This window comes from Hemitrygon akajei, chromosome 31, assembly GCF_048418815.1.
Source record: "Hemitrygon akajei chromosome 31, sHemAka1.3, whole genome shotgun sequence".
NCBI lineage: Eukaryota > Metazoa > Chordata > Chondrichthyes > Myliobatiformes > Dasyatidae > Hemitrygon > Hemitrygon akajei.
This window is the reverse complement of record NC_133154.1, coordinates 12,367,043-12,386,478: the sequence shown is the minus strand read 5'-3', so window position 1 is coordinate 12,386,478 and position 19,436 is coordinate 12,367,043. Positions and strand designations below refer to the sequence as shown.

The 19,436-nt window shown below is 44.5% G+C and overlaps 3 protein-coding genes and 1 non-coding gene across 5 annotated transcripts; 2 read left to right on the top strand and 2 right to left on the bottom strand.

Annotated features, from left to right (window-relative positions):
- Nucleotides 1-1,408: 1,408 nt before the first annotated feature.
- LOC140719243 (trans-1,2-dihydrobenzene-1,2-diol dehydrogenase-like) lies at nucleotides 1,409-8,999 on the top strand. 2 transcript variants are annotated; one of them, XM_073033716.1, is made up of 7 exons: nucleotides 1,409-1,565; nucleotides 2,269-2,380; nucleotides 4,494-4,657; nucleotides 6,817-7,069; nucleotides 7,156-7,280; nucleotides 8,228-8,378; nucleotides 8,710-8,999. In XM_073033716.1, exons 1-7 carry the CDS (start codon nucleotides 1,476-1,478, stop codon nucleotides 8,817-8,819), a joined length of 1,005 nt encoding a protein of 334 aa, XP_072889817.1. In that variant the 5' UTR covers nucleotides 1,409-1,475; the 3' UTR covers nucleotides 8,820-8,999. The 2 variants fall into 2 exon arrangements, with proteins under 2 accessions (XP_072889817.1, XP_072889816.1); XM_073033715.1 differs by having other exon boundaries at nucleotides 1,433-1,583.
- A 134-nt stretch (nucleotides 9,000-9,133) lies between these two features.
- On the bottom strand, nucleotides 9,134-12,997 carry rps11 (ribosomal protein S11). The gene is made up of 5 exons (XM_073033717.1): nucleotides 12,855-12,997; nucleotides 12,496-12,627; nucleotides 10,785-10,860; nucleotides 9,987-10,116; nucleotides 9,134-9,305 (listed from the first exon to the last, which is right to left on the bottom strand). The coding sequence occupies exons 1-5, from the start codon at nucleotides 12,867-12,869 to the stop codon at nucleotides 9,182-9,184; spliced, it is 477 nt and encodes a 158-aa protein (XP_072889818.1). The 5' UTR covers nucleotides 12,870-12,997; the 3' UTR covers nucleotides 9,134-9,181.
- Nucleotides 12,334-12,420, bottom strand: LOC140719527 (small nucleolar RNA SNORD35). The gene has a single exon (XR_012096942.1). It is a non-coding gene; the product is annotated as a small nucleolar RNA SNORD35 (small nucleolar RNA).
- Nucleotides 12,998-13,911: 914 nt separating the features above from the next.
- On the top strand, nucleotides 13,912-15,225 carry LOC140718996 (paraneoplastic antigen Ma1-like). Its single transcript, XM_073033305.1, has one exon. It carries the CDS (start codon nucleotides 13,912-13,914, stop codon nucleotides 15,223-15,225), a length of 1,314 nt encoding a protein of 437 aa, XP_072889406.1.
- Nucleotides 15,226-19,436: the final 4,211 nt, after the last annotated feature.

Sequence of the window (19,436 nt, the reverse complement as noted above, 5' to 3'; positions counted from 1 at the left end):
GCCCGGGCGTGGTGTCCAAGCTGAAGGACTATTGTGATTGACTGTGGATCGATGGCACGAGCTTTCGGCTTTTTTGGTTGTCATTTCACCTGTGCTTGCTCACTTTTATGTGCTATGTGTGCTTTCTGCTGTGTATGACTGTTGATACTATGCTTTGCTCTTGGCCCCAAAGTAACGCTGTTTCGTTTGGCTGTATTCATGTACCGTTGAATGACAATTAAACTTGAACTGAATCGAAACCTTCAACATTTTGCAATCAACAATGGTTTAGGTTCTAAAGGTTCCTGCATTACTTCCACGCTATCAGTAAAGCTCATTTTGAATGTTTTGGTTGGAGCAGTCAAACTCCGACTGCACTCAAGGACCCAAAGCACTCAGCAAAATCGAAACTTATTTCTCATCGGCGGTTCCATTTGCTTTAAAACATTGCTCGATCTGTTTCGTATACAAAATCCAGTTATCTGTTGTGCAATTGTAGCCAGCCATTTCTGCTTTTAAAAAAAATAGGATTATTATCATCTCGTATTCACTGTTTAAGAACCCGCGAACCCAGCTGTTTCCTGCCTTTTTTTTAGCTCGACAGTCTCTTCCTTTCGGAAGAACAACTGCTGTTAGATTTTAACTCTAACGTCTCACTGCACTTTTTTCAAAGCTCGATGATCTCGCGGAGCTTCAACGCCATCTCGGGTTCATTCAGCATTTCTTCGTCGCCATTGTTGTGTTTCGTGTTTTTTTACAAAAATACTTCATTCAGGAACATTACAAAATAAAGTTATTTACATAGGGAAAAAACCATTCGTTAAATCTGAGTCCTTATACAATAAATAAAGTTACTTACAATAAATTATGCGTTGACTCTCTGTTCCTATTCAAATTAAAGATGTTTACAATAAACCACTCATTGACTCTCAAACTTTAGACAAGGATTAAAGACTTATTTACTATAAAATAAAAATTATTAACAAACATTTTTCTTCTTTTAACCTTGTTTATAATGTAAGCGAGGCGCGCGCCTATGTCGTTGTCATGACGTATGCTAACACGCAATTTTACACATAACGGTATAACGCATCATTTTAAACAAAAAGCTTAATCTAAGATACAATATTACTGAAATATTTTTCTTTTGTATTTACAGAGTTCGTTGCCTTTTACACACTGGTTGTTTATCTGTCTGGGGTGCAAACTTGCATTGATTCTATTGCGTTCCTCGGTTTTATTGCAAGAAAACCAACTTGCGATTGTATATGGTGACACATATGTATTTAGCTAATAAATTTAGTGTGACCCGGAAGCTCCGTCATTCCGAAGGCGGTACCCGTGACTCTAGGTCACTGATACGTAGAATCTAGTGCCAGAGTTTAAACATTAATTCACGTCTGCTGTCTGTGCTGACAGCAAAGGCAGAACCTTCCACCTCAATAAAAGCCAGCCGAGCACGCAGAGGCGCCGGGAGCTTGCATCGATCAGAGCACATGGCTACTCGCTGGGGAATCTGCAGCGCTGGCAAAATCAGCCACGATTTCATGGTGGCTCTAAAGACCCTCCCGGACACGGACCACCAGGTCGAAAGAGGGCGGAGAGTAAAGCTATACTGGGGTTGTGGGGGGAGGACGTGGGGCGAAGGAAGAGGCAACAAGGACGAGGTGAAGATGTAAACTGGGAAAGAGGCTTGAGACCAGGAAAGAAAAACGAGGGAGTTAGAGGCGAGAGTGGGATGGAATGGAAAGAGAAAAGGATTGGAGGAAAGCAGGAAGTGGGGGAGATGGATTTGGGGGGTAAAATATCAGCCAGTCGGAGAGCACTTTCCGAAATTTGACCCGTTATCTCACTCAGCCCCGCCTCTCCATGTAGCGATCTTAAAGGATACTGCTGCTTCCAGCTTTGGCAGCTCATTCCATATACTTGCCAGCTTTAGGGATTGAAAGTGTTGGGAAGAAGACTTGTCAAGTATTTCGAGGTGGCCCGCGTAGTTCTGTGAGGGGGCTACGTGATGTGATTGGGAAGTACTTTGGGCCGCACACTATTGATTGACCAGTAAACACGTAGCGATGTGCTCCCAGAGACCACGCCGGAGGATATCCAAAGGGATATGCTTGCCTTGGAATGCAATATACACTTGGGGCGAGGATATTGCTCTGTGTGGCGGAACGGGTCGGAATCCTCCAGAATGTAGCAAAGTGTGAGGGTAAAGCCTTTGAAAGGTGCAAGACTTTTGAGAGGAGTGTCTGGAGCAGGAATTGTTGCAATGAACTGTTCTCTCCTCAGGCAGTTGCTGTGGCCACCCGGGACCTTTCGCGATCTCGGGACTTTGCAGAGCGACACCAAATCCCGAAATACTACGGTTCGTACGAGGAGCTGGCGAACGATCCCAATATAGGTAAGAAATCCTGGGATCCGGGCCTTGCGCCTTATAGGACGCTGGAGTTTAACGAGGTGTCTCCTTCCCTACCCCATTCAGGATGTTTGAGAAGGCTTACTTTTATTAGTCGAAGCACTGAGTTCGAAAGGCTAGAGGTTACATTGCAACTTTTTTAAGACACAGTTAGGCCGCATCTGGAGTACTGTATTGCATCCAGTTCTGGGCACCCCACTGCAGGAAAGACGTTGAGGTTTTGCAGAGGGTGCAGAAGGGACGCTACCTGGTTCAGAGAGCATGTGCTATCACGAGAGGCTGGACAACTTTGGTTGTTTTCCCTGGAGGCCGAGGGGAGATCTGAGTGAGCTTTGTAAGATTGAGACATAGACAGACAGACAGACAGCCAGTATCTTTTTCCCCAGGGTAGAAATGTCAAATACCAGAGGGCATGCATTGAAGGTGAGGGGTAAATTATTCACTCAGTAGAGGGGCAAATACATTAGAGGCTTTTAAGAGGTGTTTAGATAGGCATATGGAGGGATAGGGACATTGTGTAGGTAGAAGGGATTAGATTTTAGGGGTTTTGATATACTTTCCGCTGGTTCGGCACAACATTGTGAGCCGAAGGGCCTGTTCCTGTGCTGTACTGTTCTATCTTCGCTGAGTGGGCCTGTGTTTATTGCCCCTGCGCCTGCAATGTTAGCATTCATTTCAAGGCTGCTAGAATATAAAAGTAAAGCCAGAACATTAATGAAGCTAGGATGAAGAAACTGACCCATATACATTGGAAATGTGTGTGATCACCATACCCTGATGGGTAGTTGAGGGCACACAAGTGCAGCAGCTTTTTAAGGCTACATCCACACTAGACCGGATACTTTTGAAAACGCCGGTTTCGAGTAAAAACGATAGGCGTCTACACGATGCGTTTTTGGAAATATCTCTATCCACACTGAAATGGAGATTTCGGCGAATCTCCTCTCCTGCGCAGGACACATCCACAGAAAACAAGCGACATGTTTGGTGTCGAATCTCGCCGTAAAAGTGCGCGTTTGTGTAAGTTACAGACTAGAAAAACTTAAAACAACGGACAGCTGTTCGCTCTCACGCAGGAGAACTTAAAACTAAAAAAAAAACAAATACTGGAGTGTACGGAGGCAACCGACAGGGAGTTCACGGACAGATTGACCCGACTGACGACCAACATTGAAAAACTGACTATGTGTTATCCAATAGTGATGTGTTAACAATAGTCAGTATTGTTTCCATACAATATTACATTAGGCTGTCACACATCTATTGTCAGAGAAGTACTTGCATAAAACCACCTTCATACGAGCAAGGACAGAAAACAGGGCAAAGTGAGTACAGTATACTTATTTATTCAGTAAATTATGGGTCAGAGTATTTGGTGAGTACATTTCTAACTCTTCTGGCTTCAGTCTCTTTGCTGTCTGTTCTGAAATTGTTAGGTTGCGTTCAAGAAAACAATGAAATAGTGCACTGCCGTCTGATAGCTTTTTCAGAAGTCTCGGGTTATGCTGTCCACACTGATCTGCCCGAGCAGTGCTTTCAAAATTACACACCCTGGAGAGCGTTTCTGAAAAACTCTGGTTTCAGGGGACGAAAACACCGTTTTAGTGTGGATGGAGGGTAAAAACGAAGAGAAAAAGCTTTAGTTACGGATTTATCCGGCGTAGTGTGGATGTAGCCTAAGAGACTACATATTGCAGCAATGGTGTGCTGGTGGTGGAAGAAACACTTACAGGCTGGCAGAAGGGGTGCCACTGACAATTTGTCCGGGGTGGTGTTGAGTTTTTAGAGCAGGGGTTCCCAACCTTTTTTTAAGGCGTGGACTGCTACTACTAACTGAGGGGCCTGTAGATCCCAGGTTGAGAACCCCTGGTCTAGTGTTGAGTTTCACCCATTTAGGCAGAGATATTGCATTTTCAGTATAAAATAACCGGTGGTCAGACCTTATCAATGGGACTTTTACAGGCCTTGCCACTTGAAACTGCAGCCATTGGGACATTCTATATTGGTGTTCCTGCTCAGGTAGAATAACTTCAGCCTGTGGATCGGGAGAAAAGGAGGTTTTTCCCCACAAAGTAACAATGAATTAATTAACTAACAGATGTTGTCTACGTGGGGACCATTAACACGCAGCACCTGGACATGACTTTGCTCATGCTTCAGGCAGGGAAGAATGTTCTCTGTGAGAAGCCCATGGCCATGAATCTGAAAGATGTTCAAAAGCTGGTGCGTACAGCTAGAGCCTGCAACTGCTTCCTCATGGAGGTGAGTGCACTTCACGATAGCAACTGCTGATAAGAACAGACCAGATGGAGCTGGAAATTATTTCCCATTTCAGTCAGGCATGCGTGAAGAAAAAGTGATACTATTAATTCCCATTAAACACTCCCAGCAAGGTTATATAATTATAGTCCCTTCCACACTGTCAAAGCAGCAACACACAAAATGCTGGAGGAACTCGGCAGGCCAGGCAGCATTTCGTGTGTGTTGCTCAGAAGGCCTTTGACAAGGTGCCACACGAGACTGCTTACCAAGTTAAAGAGCCCATGGTATTATTACAGGAAAGTTACTAACAGAGGATTGGCTGATTGGAAGGAGGCAGCAAGCGTGAGTAAAAGGATCCTTTCCTGGTTGGCCGCCAGTGACTAGTGTTCCGCAGGGTTCAGTGTTGAGACTGCTTCTTTTTATGCTGTATATAAATGATCTAGATGATGGAATAGATGGCTTTGTGGCCAAGTTCGTAGATGATACGAAGTCTGGTGAAGGGGCAGGTAGTGTTGAGGAAACAGATAAGATGCAGAAGGACTTTGGAGAATGGACAAGTGGTAAATGAAATATAATGTTGGAATGTTAATATAATGTTATAATGGTCATGCACTTTGGTAGTAGAAAATAAAATGTGTGGACTATTTTCTAAACAGGGAGAAATTCTAGGAATCTGAGGTGCAGAGGGATTTGGGAGTCCTTGTGCAGAACACCCTGAAGGTTAACTTGCGAGTTGAGTCAGTGGCGAGGAAGGCAATTGCTATGTTAGCATTCATTTCAAGAGGTCTAGAATACAAGAGCAAGGATGTGAGGCTGAGACGTTGATGAGGCCTCACCTTGCGTATTGTGAACAGTTTTGGACTCCTCATCTTAGAAAAGGTGTGCTGACATTGGAGAGGGCCCAGAGGAGGTTAAGGATAATTCCAGGAATGAAAGGGTTATCATACGAACAATGTTTGGGTCTGGGTCTGTACTCGCTGGAATTCAGGAGGATGAGGGGGATCTCATTGAAACCTTTCGAATGTTGAAAGGCCTAGACAGTAGATGTGGGAAGGATGTTTCCCATGGTGGAAGAGTCTAGGACAAGAGGGCACAGCCTCAGGATAGAGCGGTGCCCTTTCAAAACAGATGCGGAGAAAATTCTTTAGCCAAAGGGTGGGGAATTTGTTGCCACATGCAGCTGTAGAGACCAGGTCATGGGGTGTATTTAAGGCAGAGATTGTTAGGTTCTTGATTGGACATGGCATCAAAGGTTACCGGGAGAAAGCTGGGAACTGGGGTTGAGATGATAGAAAAAAAGATCAGCCATGATCGAATGGCGGAGCAGACTTGATGGGCCAGATGGCCTAATTCTGCTCCTATGTCTTATGGTCTTATTTCCAGCATCTGCAGATTTTCTCTTGTTTGAGAAAGTCCAAATTGAATTTGTTATCAATGTTTATGTATAACTTTGAGATCCACCTCCGTACAAGCAACCACAAAACGAACAAAACTAAATAAACCCATTATATTAAAAAAAGTGCCAAAAAAAACCAAATAGTGCAAGCAAAAAACACTCAGAACTGAAGTTCACAAACAGGAGTCCACAGCCATGAAGCCAGGCACAGCCACTCTCAGAACCAGTTAAGGCCACAGTTCAGACGAGTGAAGCTTGCCAACTGTTCTGTTCTGTCCCTCTTTTGGCCCCGACACCCTGACCTTTTCAATCTCGTCTGGTGCTTAAATTGTTCACACCTTGGGTTGTTCCTCATCCTCAGACCAAGGCCCTACTGCTTCAATATGCCTTCAGCCTCGCTCTCTGGCCCAGGCACTGCCACCTCACCTCAGTAACATATTAAAGCTCCCTCAACAATAGTAAAACTATTTATGCCAAGCTCTGCATTTGCAACAGTCCTTTCATCATCACAAATTGTGTTTAATATACATCTGCTTTGAGCTAATATCCCAGAATGTTGGAAACTCCAAAAAGTCATCCTGGAATCCAAGAGGACTATGTACCCAAGGCACCTGACACTGTAGCTTTGGGCTCTAACTACACATGCTTGAGGGTTGTACATTTTAAGCAAACAATTTTACTAAATTAAGATCACATTTATATATTTTAAAAAAGCAACACATTGTGTGGGTCCTGGTCCTTTTACTTGTCAATTGTTTTACAGGGACTTTGGTCAAGGTTTTTCCCCGTCTACAAGAAGATTCGCTGTCTACTATCTGAGAATCACGTGGGGGAGGTCAAAATGGTGAGAGCTGAATTTGGCACTTGGATGCTGGAGACGCCACGAGTGGTGGAGAAAGAGTTGGGTGGAGGAGTACTCCTGGATATTGGCTGCTACTGTGTACAGTTTGCCTGCATGGTTTTCAATGGTGAGAAGCCAGATTCCATTCATGCTACAGGATTCCTCACTGAGAAAGGCAAGTATGAACCATTCTATGACAGTCCAAAACCCATCACTTCAGAAAGCCTCTACAAATGCCCCTTTCCTCTTGTATTACTGCAGGTACTGATGAAACAGTGAACATCGTACTAAAGTACTCCAGGAAACGCATGGCTATATTAACTGCAACTATGGCAACACACCTTCCTAACCAGGCAGTTATCAGTGGTACCAAGGGCATAATCACGGTAATTCTTTGCCCTTACCTTGCTTTTGATGCTAGATCTGTGGTATTTTTACCCAATACTGTAGAGCCCGACAGCAGAAACTGTAGAGGTTTGACGTCCTTTCCTGCAGCCACCCTCAGCTCGAATCTAATTAAATTTGCCGACGACACATTGATTGGCCTTATGTTCCCTAGGCCCCTACCATTCACTGTTATCTTATTAGACCTCCCAAAATACATTACCTCACACCAGTCAATCATGTATAAAACTCCACCATGAACTGTCCCAAGCACAGCTATTGGAAGGAGGGTTGGGCAGGGGGTAGCAACCCCATTCTGTAAAAACCCAGTGCTACAGGAACACCAGCAGAAGCTCTGGAGAACACCACCCTGGGACAGTAAGAATCTCAGAAGATGGGCTACATCTGGGGACAATTTGGAAGACTGGCCAGCAACAGAGGACTTTCGCAAGTTGCTGTTGCCCCAGTAGAGGTGATGGGCTAAAGAATTGGGTTCCATTTACCACTGTCCTTCTCAGCTTGCTGCTCATTATTCTGTAGTCAAACATGCTATCACTACATCCTGTCAATACCAGCAGGGTCACTGGCTTCCAGTCATTAAAGTAACCCCCATCCACATTGTCCCACTACCAAACCAATACTGATCCCATTTGGCGACTTGTCTTGAATTTCTCCTAGATTTTCATCTTTCGAATCAGCCTTCCAATGTAGACATTGTCAAAGATCTTACTGAATCCATGCAAGCTACATCAACACCTTATGCTCATTAATATATTTAGTTGCCTCTTAAAATCATAGACAGGCTCCCTCTCCCCCACAAAAGGTGCACTGACCAACATTGCCTTTCCAACCTGATGTATTCTCCAAGAGAACATGATTGTTACACTATTCAAGCTGTGGCCTACACTAGAAAGCTGTATTCTGCTCAATGACATGTCTTTGTTCCAAGGTGCCAACCCACATGTGGTGCCCCACAAGTCTCATGGTCAATGGAGTCATAGAGGAGTTCCCATTGCTGACTCCATCTCAGCCCCTCAACTTCACCAACAGTATTGGTCTAAGGTACGAGGCAGAGGAAGTACGGCGGTGCCTTCAGAAAGGTAAGACGCGTGCAAATACCACTTACCAGTTCCATGTAACATCTTACCCATCCTTCAGGATACCCAGTGAAACTAACTGCTCTAACGGGTAGGGGGTTGTTTATGGACTGCCTGTCAGATTACCACTCCAGTGGTTTGATGTTAACAGTGGGGAGTGGGGTAGGATAACAAATCAATGTTATTACCATGGGGAGCATTGTCCATTGTCACTGAACCACAAGATTGAGATAGCATTTCTGTTTTTGGCTGGAGTCAATGCTCCCTGTGGCTCACAGGAAGGAACATGAGTGCTATTTTGAAAGCAACAGTTTTTCTGTTATTTCACTTGCAGGACTGAAGGAAAGTTCCCAGGTGACACTGGCTGACAGCGAGCTGGTGTTGAGCATTTTGGATGAGGTTCGACAGCAGCTTGGGGTGGAATACAGTCAAGACATAGCTTGAAAATAAGAATGCTGACACCAGTGCCATTACGAAGTCATGTCTGAGTCAAACTGCACAGGAACCAATGTTTGCACATGTGCACACTTCTGTCCATTACATAGATTTTTTTTCTGTCTGTCTTGAAATAGGCAACCAGATAATATGATGTAATCAAATCATCACAATAAATTGTGCACCTGACATCTGAATATTGAGTCAATTCAATTGCCAACCCTGTAATCCACAAGTAGCTGAGTTAATCTGGGGCCAATCCCCTACCTTTCCTCAACACTAGCAGAATCTGTAGTTCAGTGAAATGCTGGCACCAAGTGACATATTTTCACAAAGACTTTATTGTAGATGATTTACATTACAACTACCCTTCAAAATTTCTGGAACTGTTTCTTGGCTCCCGCAGCCTTGGTGACTTTGAGGACGTTGAAACGCACAGTCTTACTGAGGGGTCGACACTCTCCAACGGTCACACTGTCTCCATTCTGCACATCCCTGGAACAGGTGACACAACAGTTAGAGTAGAGCAAATCTGCCCTGTTTGACAATACAAAAGCTCAGTGCCAGGATCAAATACCCACCCATGAAACAAATGTTACTGCAGAAGAGCAGGTGGAGGGACCGGGCCACTTCCTTAGCCATAATCTCACACCAGCAGGACCACCGGAGTAGCTAGCTATCACATCCCAACCCATGCAAACATCATTTCCCCCAAAGCTGCCAACTTCCAGATTTATACCACCGCCTGTGGTGCCAGCAAAAGATTTTTAATCAGCTCCCACACTACCATATTCACATAGCTTCTCTGTAGAACACTGAGCAAGGGGGCTAAGAGAGAAAACAAAAGAGTTGAGTTTGAGCTGATGGACCCTTTGGGTGACTGCACAGCAACTTGTGGTTAGTTTAAAACCCAGCTGATACTAACATTCTTCTATGATCTGTGGAATTAACAAGATTCCTCTCAGCAAAGGACCTCTCCTTCCATCAAACACTCCCAGTACAGAAATGCCCTGAATACCTGACCAATAAACAAGGAGTAGTAGTTGAAAACAAAATAGAGCAATGGAGCCAGAGAGAGCATTCCCTCCTTGGATACTGATGTTAGCTCAAGCTGTTTCTACCTTCACTCCTCCAAACAAAGAGACAGCTTCAATACACAATTCAACCGTGTAGTACCTGAAGCAAGGGGATAAGTGCACAGACATGTTCTTGTGTCGCTTCTCAAAACGGTTGTATTTCCTGATGTAATGAAGGTAGTCTCTGCGAATAACAATGGTCCGTTGCATCTTCATTTTAGTTACAACACCTGGTAAAGAAAGCAGGAAGTTATAGGCAAATCATCCTTACAGAATAATACCATGTACCTAGAACCCAAGAATTGACTGACACTTGATACAAGCCAAAATCGCAAGACCGGAATTACTTTGTACAACCCATTAGTTTCAGACTTTCTTTCCCAACCCAATGATGGAAAGAACAAAATTCCACTAAACAATCACCCTAGCTCTTCTCCACTAACATCAACCATTATTTAAAATGCTGCAAAGTTGGACAAGATTTCACAAAAGAACTTTGAAACCTAAATATTCCAGAAAACATCCCCCACAATAGAAATACAAAACCAATATAAAGAATACATTTGTACAGCACTTTTATATTTGACCTTATTTGTATCCCACGCTGTAACACACAGCATCAGTGTGGGTCGCAAGTGTAATCACCAAACCAGCAACTTCAATCTGACCATTTCAAGCAGTCTCCTACCACGGCACAGTATCTACACCGTAAATCTTCCCAGATACAAGCAATAATTGATCCCACACTGAAGGACTGAAAAATGATCACTACCAAATAACTTCCCATACAAACCTCCTATTTCAATTGTCCTACTACAGAGATTGCATGGGAGCATCTCATATAGCCACTACTTTCTCAGAATAGAACAAACAGATTTAACCAGATTGACATCCCTACCTGTGAGGATACGCCCTCGAATTGACACATTCCCAGTAAATGGACATTTCTTGTCAATGTAGGTTCCATCAATGGCCTAGGAACAAAGGATCACACATTACACAACTGGGTGATGTTATGAAGCGAGTGCATTAGGGAATCATAAACACAAGAGATTCTGTTATGCAGATGCTAGAAATCAAGAGCAACACAAAATGCTCAGCACATCAAGCAGCATCTATGGAGAGGAATAACAAGGGAATCAGATGCTAATTTGTTTCTCCAGTAGCTTATGTTAAGATATATACTACCACTATCATTGTCTCTTATACACCTCTATCAAGTTACTGGTCATCCTGCTACACTCCAAAGATAGAAGTCCTTGCTCACTCAACCGTTCCTCTTTTGACATGTGATCTTATCCAGACATCATCCTGATAAATCTCAGTGCCATCTCTAAAACTTTTGTGTGTTTCCTATAAAGAGGAGACCAAAACTGAATTCAATACTCCAGGTGTGGTCTAACCAGAACACCACCAACCTTCACACCATCTGTACAAGAGGAGGTCTTGTGGCCCTTCATGACTGCCATTTGATGAGATGATGGCTGGTGTTTTAATTCACCGCTGTTTAGTGCAGTTCTATGTTTGACAATATATGCTTAGTGCAAGTCATGATGTTTACTCAAAGCTCATCTAAAATTTATGCAGTAATATATTAATGAATAGGATGAAGGCACCAAAGGCAATTTGTTGATAAATAGGTAGGAAAGCACACAATGAGAATATAGATAATGTGATGGGTTAAATAGGAAGATAAAAGAACTGCTGAGTTAAAATTAGTGGGTACTGGCGGCAGGGCTCGAACAGCCGAAAGGGACTATTCCACACTGGATCATTAAATAAAAATAAAAACTATGTAACAAAAATTTTGTTATAAAACATTAGGAGCAAATGGCAATAGATGAACACCAGGCTGCAGATGCATCTAGATTTGCAGAAGGCTGGTATGCAAATTATAAAGTTAAAAAAGATACTGTTTATTGAGAGGAATTAAGAAGCAGCAAAAATATTCTTCAGTTATATAGAAAATTAGTGAATTCACATTTTTACCACTGTGTCTTTGAAACTCATTCAAAGGACTGACATTATCTTAAAACATACAGATTTTTGCTAGCAAGGGCTGAGAGTCAGGTCACCCAGCAATATATTTGATGGCGAACGCAAAGTTCACATGCCATCTCACCAGCATGTTATAAATGGGTGGGGGGGGAGAGAGAAGGAAGCATTTTCTCAAAGCAGACATCCCGGCTTTTAGATCAAACACGAGGAAATCTGCAGATGCTGGAAATTCAAACAACAACAACACACACAAAATGCTGGTAGAACACAGCAGGCTAGCAGCATCTATAGGGAGAAGCGCTGTCGGCGCTTCAGGCCGAGACCCTAGATTTCAGTTTTAAAGTCACGAGCAGGTTTGCGGCAACGAGATCCAGCTCAGCCTCCAGGTTTCTGAAGGACGGATCAAGGCTCAGAGCGCTGCTCCGGTATCTTTGTGTAAGAGTGTGCAGAGAGGCGCATCAGTGAAGCCATTAGGCGTTGTCTTCAGCATCCCGGAGAGATTCGGAAGACCATCGTGAAAATGACCATCATTTGCAGCCCGGCACCTCGGCTTTTCCCCTCTCCCAACCACCCCCCTGCCCAAAGACAGAGCCACAAGCCCGGGGGCTCACCTCTCGCGGGGTCTTGAAGCCTAGGCCCACATTGCGGTGGTAGCGCGGCAGCTTCTCCTTGGCGCCCTCAGCCGCTAACACGCGCTTCTTATTCTGGAAGACGGTCGGCTGCTTCTGGTAGGCGCGCTCGGTCTGTGAAGGGAGGCAGAAGGCAGCGGTTACGGCCCCGGCAACCGGTCTCGGAACACCCTCGCGGCCGCGGCCCCGGCCCCGTACGCCGGCTTTCCTCTCCCAGTAGCGATCCTCCACTCACAGCTTCCCCCCCCCCCCCCCAGGACTGCCCAGCCTCTCACCCGCTACCCCCGACTGCCGAAGCCTCTCCCCCGGGCCTGGCCTCTAGGCCTGCCGCCCTCCGGTACCTGGTTGTCCGCCATCTCGAGCGCCGCACGCTGACGAAAGAGACCTAGGGACGGCCACGGGGTCGCTTAAGCACCAGCGCACGGCAGGAAGTGACGCCGAGTTAGGGCGGAAGTGAAGCCGGTGGAACTGTCCGATTGAGAAAGGCAAAGTGCGATCGCGGGGGCGCCATGTCTTCAGCACCGGGGCATGCTGGGTGATCTGCAGTGACGTTTCTGAGATAGAGAAACCCCGTTATTTTTAAAAAATTATGTGTAATTCCCTGGTTAGGAGCATGTTTTATTGTATTACTACACTTATGCTGTTGAGTGTTTTTTTACTGCAGTTTTTTGTAAAACGCAGTGTTTAGTGTTAATCAAACTTTACAGTCCAGTATTTCGCTTTCTGCTAATCTAAGGGGGCTTGTCCTGGTAACATTCTTTCCAATGGGATTGGATAGGAGATTGGCAGCATCCAATTTCTATGAGAACGTGGGTCTTTGTGCAGAGAAAAGGCTCCTCGGAGGGAGAGCAAATACTCCTGCGCTGGCTAGTTACTTCGTAACGGACTTTGAGGAAAGTTTTGAGTCGTGGCTGGTGCTTTTCACGCAGATCGTGAGTAATTAAAGCGAAACCCACGACTACCCAGCAACGAGCTCCAACTTTGAAGTGCACATTATCGACTGTAATGGGCCTTTTTTTTTCCTGTTAACTGTTAAAGTTGATGTACTTCCACATTAAGATAATGCTGGTGCAAATTTCTGGCGAACTTTAACTTTTGCATGGGGCAGTATTTTAGCAGAATTCATTATAATTTTCGATCCCTTAAACGGAACATTCCAGCTTTCCTGTTTGTGTTGAACCTGAATCATTCCGACCTTAAACTTGTGTTGTTTAATGCGTTGTTGAATCCCCTGTTGGTTAGCCAGAGATAACGAGCCACGGTGAGCAGGGTTACATTTTTGAGGGCTTCGTTCCGGGATGAAATGCTGTACAGTGTAAGGATTGAATAAGCGGTGTATTTGCGTGTAAGCTAGTGCTTTGTGGAATTTAAGGTGCGTCATAATCAAAGTTTTGTAATATGGATGCCGCGGAGTTCAAGCTCTGGTGCGATGAGAAGGGATTATCCGCTCGAAATGCTTGTGTCTTGAGCGGGATTTCTGCCCGAGTTACCGATGAGATGTTATATAGGACGTTGAGTTCTGTGAAAGTGTTGGGAAAAGTTACACTGATTGATCGGCGTTTTGATGAATCAGATGGTAAAGGTGTGGCGTTAGTGCGAACCACCAATGACGTAACTGAAATCGCGCTGCCCGATAGGGTAGGGTTACCTGGAGAGGCGGGGCTACGGTCAGTCCGTATCTTCAGAGTTGGCGAGAATGGAAGTGAGGATGAAGATTTTAAAGACAAATTCTTCGCTTTTCTGCGAAGGGAGGGGAAGACCTTGTCTGATGTGAGAAGTCTAATGGGCCCCTCAGCTGCTGATGTAAATTCGGAGCTGGTTTTGGCTATTACATCACTGTTCGATAAATGCCTAAGCTATGGTAGGTTGCGCATGCTCCTTGGACTCGAGCCCACACCCAGTGGGGAAGAAACTTGTGTGGAGCAGATAGCCCAGTTACTGGATGGATGGCAGTGCTCAGATGATAAGGAAAAGCAGAGATTGACAGAGAGTTTAAAGGGGGCGGCCGCGGATATAGAGAGATTATTAAAGGCAGGAAATCCTTTAGTCATGTCAGCTAACTATGTGCAGGTACCAGAAGACACTTCAGCTGACCTCATGATGAAGTTTAGGCACACATTCCAGGAGGAAGGAGAGAGGCTTTTCGACTACCTTTTTAGGTTAGAGAAACTGCTGAATCGTTTGTGCGGTAAAGGGGCCGTTCAACCGGCTGAGATAAATCGTTTGAGGATGGAGCAAGTCGCGAGGGGTGCGCTGAAGCACGACTTGATTGCTCGACAAATTCGAGTAACCTGCAAGGTGCGCCCTCCTCCGTCTTTTGTTGAGTTAATTGGAGAAGTGAGAGAGGAGGAAAATATGATTGAGAAATGCGATAGTCGGGTAACGTCTTCAGTTGTAGCTCCTGAAGCAGAGGTTTCTGAAAATGAAATGAGAAACAAACCAGCCACATTATTTCAGTCGATGCCTTCTGTTACTGCAGCTGAACATGGCACGTCCACTAGGAAACCCAGCCTGCCTGTGGGACTTGCTAAGCAGAGGAATGCTGCTGAAAGGGGCCTTTTGACCAGGAGGACGACTGGTGTTTTCTGTTACAACTGCGGAGAGGATGGACATTTCAAGCGGGAGTGTGTAGGACTGGAAAACCACCGGAAAGTGACCCAGAGGTTGCTCAAACAGAAAAAGAAGACAGGAAATTTCAGAGGCACCCAGTAACGGAACGGCCTGGCGTCCCAGAGAGAATATGTTCCAATCAGTGTATCAAGCGATGTACAAAGCTGTTGATCATTCGGAAGCTTCTAGCCATGCCATTCCACAAGCCTATTGCAACCTGACCGTGCTGAATATGAAGCAGTTGCCTGCCTTGAGTCCTGCTGAATTGGCGGCAGCACAGCAAGACCTTGTACAGGTGACATCTGGTCATCTGCTGTCAAAGAGGATACGGCCAAAATTGAGAAGACACAATACCCTACCACACCCCTACTGATGAGGGAGTGGGACAAACTGGAGTTGAGGAACTAAGTTCTATATAACTTGATGTTCCAGTTGGTTTTTGCCTGAGAAGTACCAGAAGATTGTACTGAGGTCACTTCATGATGGCTCAGGCCATTTGGAATTTGAGAAGACCGACGGATTGGTCAGAGATTGGTTCTTTGGCCACAGGTGAAGCCTGAAGACTAAGTTGTGCATCTTTTGTATTCGGAGTAAGACGCTACCGAAAAGAGTTGCTCCCTTGTCTCATCGCCAAAGCACGGGACCACTTGATTTAGTGTGCTTGGATTTCCTTTCCATCGAGCCTGATTCCAATAATGCTGCGAATGTCTTGGTCATCACTGACTACACCTGATGTGCTCAAGCCTTTTCCACAAAGGATCGGAGACCATCCACAATTGCAAAAATGTTATGGGACAAATATGCTATTCGTTATGGCCTCCCAAGAAGGGCACACGGTGATCGGGGATGGGATTTTTGGAAGTTGGCTCATAAATGAGTTACTGAACATGTTTGGAATCAAAGTTGAGGACTATACCACATCACCCTCAAAGTGATCTTCAGCCTGAAAGATTCAGCAGGACATTGATTGGAACTGTGGATGCCAACAAAAAGAGTAACTGGAGCCAGCATATGGGATATTTGGTACACTGCTACAACTGTACTCAGAATTAAGCCACTGGCTACTCGCCGTACTATTTCAGTTTTGGAAATGAAGCAAGATTATCTGTGGATCTTTTGCTTTGGGACCACCGATGAGGACTTGCCGCAGAAGATGTATCTCAAATATGATGTGGAGAGAACTGCAAAAAGTTTGAGCTAGCAGCAGTTTCAACTATCAAACAAAACAAGAAGAGATATAATCAAAAGGTCAAGTTCTTTCAACTGATGCCTGGGGGTAGTTCTGTTAAGACATTTGGGCCTACAGGTTGGCTGACCGCTGGATTTCTACCCAGCCGGAGCCGGATGCCAAATTAGCCAGTTTTCCGGTTGAAGCCAGGAGGTAGGAATGGTCCTATCAAAAGTCTCCCTCGGAATCATCATTTACCTCTTGGGCAGGGAGTGCACGTTGACTCAAGGGCCAACACGACGCCTAAACCTAGTAAAAGAGCTCTGCAAAGGAGAAGGAGAAAAGAAAGGCAACAGGCTTGAGGATAAGGCAGACGACAGTGTGATTTCAGTGGAAAGATCTGAAGTGAAACCGGAAGAACCCACTGAATGCTGTACAGACTGAGGATGAAGAATTGAATTGTGGTGTGCCTTGCCTTATGCAAACTTGCCATGACAAGATGTCTGAATCTTCCCGTCCAGACCTGGAGATAGTGGGGAGGACAACCATTGGACAGGCAGGCGTGATAGTAGAAAGCAAAGGGGAATTTGGCGTAAATATAATTGGAGATTAAGCTGAGTTCAGTCGGGGTGGGGTGGTGCAGGAGGAACTGAGTGACAGTCAGGGTAAGGCATCCCGAGGAAAATGTGAACAGTTACAGGGAGAGGATGAGACCAAAGACACTGAGATCGGTCTCAGATTCAGGAAACCTTCAGAGAGGCTGCATATAATGCATCTGAGAAACAGTGTTGTATCAGTTCCAATGGCGAGATGTGTTAATTCCATTTACAAATAGATTGGAGAACCTTGTATTCTCACAATTCATTTGAATGCTTTAGTCGCATCCTGAATACTCTCAGAGCATAGGTGGAAACATAACTTGGTGTTACTTAGAACAAGTACTGTGTTATTAATAATAGATTGAATAAGTTCTAAAGGCTTACAATATCATGAAGACATGACTAATTTTGGTGGGGGGGAGGTGGAAGAATGTAATACCCTGGTTAAGAACATGTTTTATTGTATTACTACAGTTATGCTGTTGGGTGTTTTATTTTCTGTGGATTTTTGTAAAACACAATGTTATTCAAATTTTACAGTCCAGTGTTTCGCTTTGAGTCATTTGATTAGCTTAGGAATGTTGTATCAGCCGGTCGGGTTTGCCTTGATGATGATCTGCCGAGTGGAATACAACGGAATGTCCGAGGGAGACCGGCAGCATCCAGTTTCTAGGAGCTCTTCTGCGGCACTTGGGGAAGAAGTGAGGTGCGGAGGGGAGCACGATGGAGGACACTCGTGGAACCCGCCCAAAGGGCAGACATCGTTGTAAGAAATTCTTTGTGCAGACAAACGGCTCCGTGGAGGAAGTGCCAATACTACTTCTGAGCTAGCCAGTTTGTTTGTTATGGACTTCAAGGAAAATTCAGATCGTGGCTGGTGCCTTTCACGCAGTACGTGGATTCAGTGCTGTGAGTAATTGGAGCAAAGCACCTGACTACCCAGCAACGAGCTCCACCGTTTATGTGCACACTGTAACTGTAATGGGCCCTTTTCTGTTAACTGTTTTCTGTAAAGATACTTACACTTTGTTTATGCTGGTGTACGTTTTGTTTTTTCCTGACGAACAATAACTCTTCAATGGGGCTGTATTTGTACAGCATTCACCATAATTTCTGTTCCCTTGACAGAACATTCCAGCTTCCCTGTTTGTGTTGCATACCAACCCCAGAAGTGTTGTTTATTGGAGATAGCTGTCTCACCACTCTGCCCATGCATTGTTGAGTCCCGTGGCCGTTAGTCAGAGATAGCTAGCGAGCCCAACTTGTTATGCACCATAGTGTGGGCGTCACATATGATTAATGGCATTTCCTCTGGGATGGGTAAATCACCATATGCAGATGATGGAGCTTTATGGATTAGAGGTAGAAATTTCAGTTTTACCATATATAGGATGCAATTAGCAATTAATAAGTTCAAACAGTGGGCAAATGTTTGGGGATTAAAGCTCTCAGCCTAAAACTCATAACAAGTTGTGCCTTACAAAGATGATTAATATTTATACTTGAAATTTTATGGTCAGATTCTTGAAGTGTCGTTGGTAAAATTTCCAGATTTGTGGGTTAATGGGCATAAGGGGAGACACCTTTACAGAATACATATAAAACTTGCATTTATGGGAGAAAAGGGTAAAACAAGGAGGGAAGGAAATATTTTGTCATGACTTAGAATTGGGCATACTGTGCTTAATTATTCCTTGTATCTTGTTGGAAAACATTCTGGGCTGTGAAGGTTTCTTTCATCATTATGAAAGATTTCAACATATTACAGTGTGAAGCATACAAGGGTAAAAGATCAAATGCAGGCTTCATTACAGTCTTTGGGGATTGATAATTTTCTTTTAAAAAAAAATCTAATGGGAATGACTAATACACAGGATTGAATTTCATTACATAGGGCTTTCCGGGGTAATGGAACTTTTATTTGAAAGAGAAGTAGAAAGGGTTTTCTTCCCCAATTCGCTACACCACACTCCAGTCTAGTTGGTGGCAGTAACGCTCCATCAAGATGGACTGCCAACCACTATTAAAAATCATAAGAAGATGATGCCTGCAAATTTTGGAGCCCTGGATCAATATTCAAAATCCTGGAGGAAATCATCAGGTCAGTCCATACTTTGGGATGGAGACCCTTCATAAGGTGCAATAAGCCTGGAGTGGAGGTGTTGCCATGGTACTGTGCACTTGTCTCTCTGATTTAAACAGATTTGGTTATGACAAATTACGTGTACGCTGTCTGAGGGAAGACGAATCTCAGGGTTGTATACTGCATACAGACTTTGATAATAAATGTACTTTGAATCTCAGGGTAATGAAGGCAGAAATGGCTGGGGAGTTAATTATCTTATGGTGCCACGAACCATTCCCAGGTTCGAATCCGGCCAGCTCCTTGCACGAGTTCCACTTGTGCCTGGGTTGAGCTTGGCCGCCTAAAACCGACAAACGTTAAGGAAATGGCAAGGTTGCCACCTGAGCACGGGGAGGAATTTTACCTTTTTTTAAAAAATAAAAAGCATACACACACAAAATCAGTGTTGAGACTGGAGGAC

Bases quoted from the DNA above. Each gene is read 5' to 3' on its own strand.
- LOC140719243 (XM_073033715.1), top strand. From the start codon at position 1,476: ATGGCTACTCGCTGGGGAATCTGCAGCGCTGGCAAAATCAGCCACGAT. The intron at 1,584-2,268 runs GTAAAGCTATAC...TTCTCTCCTCAG, and splicing joins AGGTCGAAAGAGGGCGGAGA to GCAGTTGCTGTGGCCACCCG. The intron at 7,070-7,155 runs GCAAGTATGAAC...GTATTACTGCAG, and splicing joins AGGATTCCTCACTGAGAAAG to GTACTGATGAAACAGTGAAC.
- rps11 (XM_073033717.1), bottom strand. The intron at 10,861-12,495 runs GTGAGCCCCCGG...CTTTGTTCCTAG, and splicing joins GCTTCAAGACCCCGCGAGAG to GCCATTGATGGAACCTACAT. The intron at 10,117-10,784 runs GTAGGGATGTCA...TTTCTTTACCAG, and splicing joins TCGAGGGCGTATCCTCACAG to GTGTTGTAACTAAAATGAAG.
- LOC140718996 (XM_073033305.1), top strand. From the start codon at position 13,912: ATGGATGCCGCGGAGTTCAAGCTCTGGTGCGATGAGAAGGGATTATCC.